This window comes from Penaeus vannamei, chromosome 2 (assembly GCF_042767895.1).
Source record: "Penaeus vannamei isolate JL-2024 chromosome 2, ASM4276789v1, whole genome shotgun sequence".
Taxonomy (NCBI): domain Eukaryota; kingdom Metazoa; phylum Arthropoda; class Malacostraca; order Decapoda; family Penaeidae; genus Penaeus; species Penaeus vannamei.
The window spans coordinates 46,286,126-46,295,720 of NC_091550.1; the positions used below are offsets into that span (position 1 = coordinate 46,286,126).

The 9,595-nt window shown below is 44.9% G+C and overlaps 1 protein-coding gene across 17 annotated transcripts in view; it reads right to left on the reverse strand.

Annotated features, from left to right (window-relative positions):
- Positions 1 to 1,646: 1,646 nt before the first annotated feature.
- LOC113822884 (filaggrin-2) overlaps positions 1,647 to 9,595 on the reverse strand; it is an 89,972-nt gene continuing 82,023 nt past the window's right edge. For all 17 annotated transcript variants that reach the window (XM_070133663.1, XM_070133619.1, XM_070133720.1 and 14 more), the window contains one exon: positions 1,647 to 6,231. In XM_070133663.1, the coding sequence (XP_069989764.1) occupies positions 2,438 to 6,231 (3,794 nt within the window). In that variant the 3' untranslated portion in view covers positions 1,647 to 2,437. The remainder of the gene's footprint in view (positions 6,232 to 9,595) is intronic.

Consider the following 9,595-nt stretch of genomic DNA (forward strand, 5'->3'; position numbering starts at 1 on the left):
GTATTTTGTGTTGAAATTTCGGTTTATCAGAGAACTCAATCAGCTCACAAAGTTTTCAACCTATAACCTTGTTTGAAGAAATTATTCCTTTTACTATTTATATTCAATGTCATGTCTGTTTCATGAACAATGAAATAGATCTTCCATTTGTTACGTAAATATTCGACATTCCGTAGCATAATTACTGTAGGTCTTTGTGGTCGGTTCATTTATATACCATTTCTCCTTATTTTTCCGTTGTGTATCTTTCTCGTTTTCACTGAAGTTCAAACGCTCAAAATCACAGTAATTACACTATTCAAACCATGGATACCGAAGTACAAAGACGAATAAAAATCTTGTATGTCATGTTATATTTCCTCCTGAAAACCACTTTCCGTTTTCTTTCACTTTTTTCCGGTATTCTTTCGTCTTTGATTTTTTTTCTTTTTTTTTTTGTTATTCTGTTTGTAGTCTATTTTGATTCATCTTGATTTGTATGCCATGTATTTGTTCTTATCTCATTTTGCATTTCTGTACCTCGTGTTTTTTCTCCCTCTCTTCTGGAACAATATAAATTAACATAAATAGAGGCGACAACACTATCTGAAAAGAGTTAAAGATTGTGTCGAAAAGTGATATTTACCACCAGAATATGCATTTAATTTCGTTCTTTATATTATGTAAGGAGACTATGAAAGCGATGAGAAGCAAGAACCATTCCTTTATTTACATTTTTTTATGTGACGATTTTTGTTTATTAATTAATATTCATGCTTTGTCTGCAAATGCTTATTTTTAGTCTGTCTTTACTTCCCTTTGACCATCGTGGCGCTTCTTTACAGTCATACGATTAATTTATTTTCATTCTACCTTCGTCTCAAATTTCCACGTATCTGCAGATCCTGTTACAATCTACTTTACTTTTACATATCTACTTATTCAGGATACAGGGGTTTTAAAAAGCGTTGTTGAACGAATTAAAAAAAAAAAAGGTTTTCTTGTTCCGGATACTCGAGTATATCAAACAGAATGAATTAATTGAATTTTGCTCGTTTTATAATTCCAGGTATCAGCAACTTTTCTATCCTTCACGAAATTCTTCAAACAATTTTCTTTTACCTGCATCCGGTTTTTCAATAAACATTAGAAAAAAATATTTTCTTCATTTTTTGTTGGTTAAAACACCACGAAGAAATCTCAATATAAAATCTGCAGAAAAGAGATGATTATACGGCATTTAATTCATACACGAAAGTTGCAAGTACTGGCATTAACGAATATTAATTGGATACAATATATGCTTGATTAGAAATCTTCCTTGCATGTGTGTATTTAGATCATTATATGTTTTCCAGGAAATGAAATGAGATAAAGTAATTGGTAATCCTATCTGCCTGGTGCACACCACTTTAAAAAGTTTAAAGTTGTCTCCAACCTTTAGAAGATAAGTTAAAGTACGAACAAAAATAAATCCACCATTTCATACACTGAAATCATGGTATCAAAATAACTTTATGACTTTTTAAAAACCAAAGGCTAGTTTTACAGGGTTACTAAAAGGATATGCGACTTTATACACCTTCATTCATCCCACATAAAATACTGAATCAGGCATTAGTATAAATAATCATAGTAATCTGTAACAACTAGTAAGGAAATGAAACTTTCTTTTTTCAATTCTATCTTTACTCACATTTATAGAAAATATATAAAACTATATACAAAGATTTGTACATTCACTTTACAAAATCAAATTATTTGGTAAAAAATAGAGAAAGGGGTGTTTGGAACAGATACAGAAGAACCAAACAAGACAGGAACACCTGTTAGTTACCATGAAATCATTGTTCACAACTATAAGCAAAGTGCTAGCGTATTTGTCCCTTATTTGTTCACTGCACTGCTGAGGAATGTAACTTCATGAAAATAGAACAATAATGATGAAAATAAAACCTGTACTTCGGAGATCTGTCATTTTTATGCTGAAATGTCCATCGACGTACCGGTGTAGTTCATTGCTCAGTGTTAACTCAAAATAAAGTGGGAAAAATATATACAATATGACATAAGTTACATCTGAGGTTCTCTTTTGGCACTCGAACACAATTAACCATCAAAACCATGTGAGTCTGGTATAAGGAGGACCTTATACCTCCTTAAAAGAAAAGAAGTACATATACAAAGGGAAATCTTTCGTATACATATATAGTTCCAGCACTTCGAATGCACACTCATGAAGTTTGTACATTTTGATGAGAAAAATTAATGCCGTTGCACTTCATCGTTAAGTGTTAAGCAGTCTATTGTCTTGTCTGTCTGCACGTGGCTTCAGTGCAATGAAAATAAATAAAAGGTAACAAAAAGAACTAAAAAAAAAAAAACACTGAATAGGAAAACTTGCACCAATCACATCAACGCGACACTGGTTTCGGCAGCACCCTCGCGCGCCCGCTCTCTACCGGGGCATGTTCAGTGTCTTCGCGGGGCCGAGGGAGAGCACGTCGCTGACCCCCCACTGCTGCAGCGTCATGTGGCCGTTCCTCAGGTTCTCCAGGGTCAGGATGGGCACGCCCACCACGCCGCCCGCGCCGCGGTTCTGCAGGTTGGTGAGAGGCAGGAAGGACCGGATGCCCAGGGCTGCCATGCGCTGCACATTCACGGGATTGCGCAGGTCAACCAGGGGTATGGCCACGTCACCTGCCGACAGGTGCAGCTGGTGGAACTGCTGGTAGTGGTGCTGCTGGCCCTTCTGCGTTGAAAATCCCGCCGTACACAAATGGCACTTGAAAGGCATCCGGGACTGCTGGTGCTGCTGATGGACTCGGCTGTGCTCTGCGAGTAGCGATGCCGTCGGGAAAGACCGGTCGCACTGGTGGCACTGGTGCCGGGTGCCCTGAGATCCAGCTGTGGGTACGTCTTGGGTCAGGTCGACTGTGGGGGGGCGAGGAGGCCGCTCGACGTTGCTGTTGGTGACGCCGCTCCCCCGAGAAGCGGGCGCTTGCGGAACGGCGAACCCGTCTCGGTCGCGCTCTCTTGCACCGGCCTCTCGCTCTCGCTGCGTTGGCGGGTGGACAGAGATGGCGGAGGAGAGGTTGAGCTCCTGGGCGGTGGGCAGACGCCGGTCGTCGCGCCCGCCACCACCTCCCTCCTGGCGCTCTCCTGCTGCGGGTGTCACGGTGATGCCACGCGATGCCAGCAGGTTGGCCACGGCGCCAGCGTCCGGCCCTCCTCTCTCCCCGCGCTGCACGGGCTCCTTGTTGGCGGATGACGTTCGAACGCTGAGAGTTATGGAGTCACTGAGATTAATGGTTGATTCTGTTGAGGGGGGGTTGCTGCTACTGCTGCTGCTGCTGCTGCTGCCACCGCCACTGCTGTTACTGCTGCTGCCCCTCTGTTGAGAGCCAGGGGCTGCAGACCCTCCCTGCACGTTGGCAATGACAGGCAAGCCGTCCGTGCGATTGGCCACTGCAATGATCTGACACTCATTGTCTTTCTGGCGAGAGGGAACGTTGATGTCCTCCCGACGCGCCGATTTGTTTGGAGAATGGCCTGCTGCCCCCAGGAGCTGCCTCTTTCCCGCAGCGCCCTGCTGCTGCGGCGAGGGTTGTCTCTGGCCGGGGTACATTGTCTGGTGCATCCGTTGCAGCGGCGGCATCATCCCTCCCCTCCCCCCTGGCGCCGGCATCAACGGAGGCGGAAGGATAGACGAAGTAGGAGGACGCCCTGGCCCACGGGAGGGTTGTAGGAGGGGTCCCTGGTGCAGGGGAGGACGCCCCATCTGCCCCATTAACGGGGGGCGGCCGCGGACACGTGGTGGAGGGCTCGGACGATATGGCATTGCAACACTAGGAGGTAATGGGGCACGCAAAGGAGCGCCTAGATTTGTATTTGCCATACTGGTTCCTGCTAGACTAGCATAGCCACCTCTACCAGTGTAGCCAGAAGCTTGTGGCCATTGGTTGCCATATTGGGACATCATGCCACCTACACCAACTTGACTATTTGTCGTTGTGGATAGCATAGCTGTACTTGTTGTTGGGGCCATGAGGTTATTGGCAATAGTAAGACGCGGCACACCTCCCTGCTGCTGCTGATCACCACCCGTAGGGGACTGCTGCAACTGCTGCTGCAAAGGTGATGTTGTGGGAGGCGTGGGTCCTCTTATGGCCGGTGAAGACCCTTGGGGTGGGCTGGTGAGAGGACTGGTGGCAAGTGCCCTGAATGACGTGTCTGAGGGAGGCGGTGTTGGGTGCCCACTGGAGGAAGTTGGCGTGCCAGAATTTGAACCTCGTGAACTAAGGTGTGAGGGAGTTGCAGGTCCCCCACTGTGAGGGGAAGGACCTCCACTATGAGGGGACCCATCTACCTGGCCAGACTGAGAACCTTGGCCACTGTTGTTCAAATATTCCAGTTCAGACAATAAGTCATTCGTCACTCCAGATGCCTGCTGTTGCTGCTGCTGCTCTGAAGACTGCATCTGACCATCTTGCTGCTGATCAGACTGGTCTTGGCCTGCCTGTTCATTCTGATTTGAGAAAGAGTCATTGAGACACAACTGTTCAAAGCTTCCCTGCCTGTCGTTCTTTTCGGGGGACTCCTGACCCAGCACCGCCTGACTAAAGAGCCCATCCTCTCCATCACCTTCATTTGTGCCACCATTTACAGGTGGACTGGAGTTGCCCTTCTCTGGTGGAGTGCTGGCTGTCGTGTACGTTGGATTAGCTTGCCCTTCAGCGCCACCGGCCCACGCACTGCTCTCACTGGCAGACTCTGCAGTTGTTGCCCCTGCCATGGCTGCAGCTATCCTTGGGCCAGACTCGTACTCACTGAACCAGTCACTTGTGGGGAAGGACTCAAACTGTGGCTGGTAGGTGGAGGGTGGTGCTTCACTAGGTCCCGCGGTTCCAAAAGCAAGCTCCTGTTCACCGAAGTCAGAAGAGAAGCCTTCACTATTTTCTCCTGTCCCCACAGCACCCTCTCCGTCCCCTTGCTTTTCCTGTTGGTAATCTGCCTGTGCCTCTTTTTGGTGTGGTGCAGAAGCCGCTTCCTCTTCTTCTTCGTCTTGATGCTGTTGCTCCCCAGAATGACCTTCTCTAGAATCCTGCTCCTCCGGCTCGTAATCCTGGTGACTCTCTCTATTCGTGTCGTCATGCCCAGGTGAGTGCTCACCTCCTTCCTGATTTTCTGCCTCTTCAGAGGCCAACCCGTCCTCCTCTTCACCTTCACTTTCACCCTCACCGCTCCCTGCTCTTTCTGGAATGCCAGCCTCTTCTCCGGCCTCTGCCTCTTCCTGCTCAAAAGATTCAGCTTCCGTTCCTTCTTGATCTTCTAAGCTATTATGGCTCTCACTCATGCCCTCCTCGTTGCTGACGATTCGTACTTCTCTTCGCTTACGTCCACGTCCACGTCCCACTTTGGAAATCCGGAGCTTCAGCTTGAAACCTGAGGAGGACCTCCTCCCTCCAACTGAATCCACTTTGACCCTCTGCAGCTGTGCTGCACTTAGGCGCACTAGTCGCACCTGAAGTTCCCTTTCGTGTATATGGCCCACGTGATGAGTTTCGAAGTCGTGTTTAGTTGCAAACCTATTGATCTTACAGCGCACACACCATAAAATGGGTTTTCTTCTAACCTGGGAAGGTCTTTTAGCCTTTGTATTATTGTTAGATCTCTGGCGTACAGGTGCCTTTACTACCTTTGAAGGTGCTGAAGTGTCAGAGTTCTGTTCTTCGGTAGAGTCCTTTACCACGTGATTATTTTGGAAGTGCTCGTTGAGAAGGCTCTCACTAGAGTAGTCAGCTGGGCAAAGAGGACAACTGTACACTTGCACATGGGCATGGAAAAGTGCCAAATGGTCACGGAGGAGTGCCACATCCTGGAATGATGCACCACACACCCAGCACTGACCACATTCCCCTGCTAACTGATGATCTGGCTGTGGTGTACTTTGCTCTTGCTGTTCTTCTGAAAGCTCCTGCGAGTTCTGAAACTGCTGCTCCTCTTGCTGTGACTGATCCCCTACACTGTACTGTTGCTGATAAGCAGGGCTGCTGAAGGGCTGACCATAGTACTGCTGTTGCTGCTGGTCATACGTAGAATCTTGCTGATTGTAGTACGAGTCTTGGTTGTAGTAACCTTGCTGGTTGTAATCAAACTGCTGGTATTGGTACGGAAGGTAGTTGTTCTGCTGGTACTGCCCACCTTGTGCATACGTCCAGTCGTTTACTGCACCGTTCGTAGACACTTCACCTGCAAAGCAAAAGCTGTCTTAGTCGAGGACAAACAAACGAGAAAGAACAACATAAAGCAAAGGTTAAATAATAAGTGAAATCAGGATGATTTCTAAACAGAGCAACTCCATCACTGGTTTCTGAAAACAAAAAAATCTAATTCTGTAACATGCAAAAATTCAAATCTTGAAGGGATTAAGGAAGGAAGAAAGACAGAAAGAAAAACATACATACAAAAAAGACATAAGAAGCAAGCATACATATTTGGTAGTTTAATTGAATATCAATATCAACACTTTAGGAAATGCAGAAATAGCATAGACTTAAAAGTTTATCATCATTAGTATGCAAATATACATCATTAGAACAACTGTTCCCTTAAAATGCAAGGTCAAAACTTAAGCATGACTGGCAACTTGATATTTGTTTGAACTTGTTTGTATATAAATGATGTAGGAAAAAGTCTCTGAACTTTCCTTTCCCTCTCTTTCTTTCTCCTTCTCCTTTGCTTTCTTATCTCTCCCTTCCTTGTTCTTTCCCCCTCTTCTCTCTGTCTCTGCCCCCCCCCCCCCCTCTCTCTCTCTCTCTCTCTCTCTCTCTCTCTCTCTCTCTCTCTCTCTCTCTCTCTCTCTCTCTCTCTCTCTCTCGGATTATCAGATATCCAAATACGATAGTTAAAGTTCGTTTGTTATGAAAAGGAGTGACGAGGAGGAGGAGGAGGAGGAGGAGGGAAAAGGAAGGAAGGAGGGAGAGGAGGAGAGACGAGATGGAGTGAGGCGGGAGGGAGGAGAGAGGAGAAAAAAGAGGATGTGGGAAAGAGGAAGTGGAAGGGGCAGGGATCAAAGGAGGGGAGATAACTCCTACATCCTGTCTCCTTCCAACTTCCATTCCCCCCTTTCTCTCTTTTTCCTCTTTCTTTGTCCTCTCTTTCTTTCTGTTGCTCCTCAAGCCTCACAACAGGATCAAAGACCTCGGGCACCCTATCTCTTTTTATTTCTTTCTCGTTTTTCTCCTCCTTTCTTTCTCCTACCCGCCCCCCCCACCACCACCACCACCACGCAATTCCCTCCCTTCTTCAATCCTCCCTGTTACCCAACCCTCCTCCACCTTTTTATTTTTTTCTCCCTCCCTTCCTCCGTTAACCCAATATCCTTTATCTTTTCTCCCTCACTCTTCCTTCTACCACCTCATAGATTAATGATAATAATGATAATACTAATATCCCCTCCATAGACATTAATAAATATAATAAATTAAGTTTCCCTTAACCTAAATCTAAATCTGAGTCCCATGCGCATCTCGATCTTCCTTTGGTTTGAGGTTCAAGGAGAAATGGCTGAGAGAAACCGCCAATTTCAAATAATAACCGTTTGAGAGAGGAGGAGAGGAGAGGAGAGGAGAGGAGAGGAGAGGAGAGAAGAGAAGAGAAGAGAAGAGAAGAGAAGAGAAGAGAAGAGAAGAGAAGAGAAGAGAAGAGAAGAGAAGAGAAGAGAAGAGAAGAGAAGAGAAGAGAAGAGAAGAGAAGAGAAGAGAAGAGAAGAGAAGAGAAGAGAAGAGAAGAGAAGAGAAGAGAAGAGAAGAGAAGAGAAGAGAAGAGAAGAGAAGAGAAGAGAAGAGAAGAGAAGAGAAGAGAAGAGAAGAGAAGAGAAGAGAAGAGAAGAGAAGAGAAGAGATGAGATGAGAAGAGAAGAGAAGAGAAGAGAAGAGAAGAGAAGAGGAAGAGGAAGAGGAAGAGGAAGAGAAGAAAGAGGAAGAGAAGAGAAGAAAGAGGAAGGGCAGGGAAGGGAAGGGAAGAGAAGAGAGAGGAAGAGAAGAGAGAGGAAGAGAAGAGAAGAGAAGAGACGAGAAGAGAGGGAGAAGGGTGGGCGTGGGGAAGGGAGAGAAGAGAAAGAGAAAAAGAAAATGAGCGGGAGTTACTGAGTGCGCGCGCGCCCGTTCTTTCCCGCCTTTCTCTGCGTCTATTGTTGCTTCTCTGTCTCCACCTTCCTCCTTTGGCTTTGGTTCCTCCCACTCCTCTCTCCCTCCCACTCCTCCTTCCCCTTCCTCTTTCAACCATATCCCTCTCCATCTCTCCTTCTCTCCCCCCTCCCCCTCCCCCTACCTCTCCCTCCCTTTCCCTCTCTCTGTCTCCTGCCTCCACTTCCCCCCACGCCCCGTAAACACCTTCCTCGCCCAACTCCGCTTCACCCTCCGAGAGATAAATTAAGGCTCCATCATGCTGAACACGCTTACAATTATTAATTATCAAAGCACAAGTTTTTTTAGATATATAATTTCGGTGATATATCCTCCTACAAAATAAATAAACTGCGATAACAACAGCCTACACGCCACTGGTATACTGCCATCATTTCCCCCGTACTTTACAGATATTATTAGAAAAAAAATATATATACATACTACAGAATAATAACAATAATAAAAACTCTGGGGCGAAATAAACCTCGACAACATAACACGAACTGGCAACTCGAGGCGCAACTTCCCACCGAGCTTCCCCAAAAGTTATCAATAAGGGCGTATCCCTCGCACGCAGCCACACGCAATCTCCGGCCTCCCTCGCCCTTACCGCAAGGGCGAAAATGCCACACCTAGTCTCCCAGCGTTACACCTCTCGTCCAGTGATCAAGTGGATGTATGAGAATACAAACATGAAAACTAAAAAATAAAATAATAAAAAATAGTGGGAAAAAAGCCAGCCAACTTCAACTGTCGAATACATTCCCTTCCCCAGATGAAATATAAAACTTTGTAAAGTATGGATATGGCTGTCTTTTGAAGGCACAATACATCCATTTCTATGCAAAACAAATAAAATTATATAACCTAGCCTTTCACTACTCGAAGTTCACAACTGATGGAATCAAAGTTATGCTTAATATATCCTTTAAAATGTATAAAACAATGCTGATATAAGGGTCATAGTATAATACAATATAAACATTATAATTCTTAACAATACTATCATCATTATAATTAAGATATACTTCTGAGGTACTGACTACAACAGAATCATTACAACAGCACATGCATATCTATAAAATAATTCAGATAATAACAACAAAGAGACACTTATATATTCCCCTTTTTTCACATATAAACAAAAACTGTAAATAACACGAAACGACATCCATTTATAGAACAAAAACACAGACACGAGACAAACAGTGAACAACATACAACAAAATACAATAGAGTATAAATTCAATACAATACCTTACACCTCTTGTTTTTTTTTTCTTGTTTTTTTAACACTCGTCGAGGTCAGTTACAACAACAAAAAACAAACATAAAAAAACATAAACAAGAAATAACCGTTACCGAACTTTTCGAACGGAAAAAACATACATACGTACATACATACATACATACATACACACACA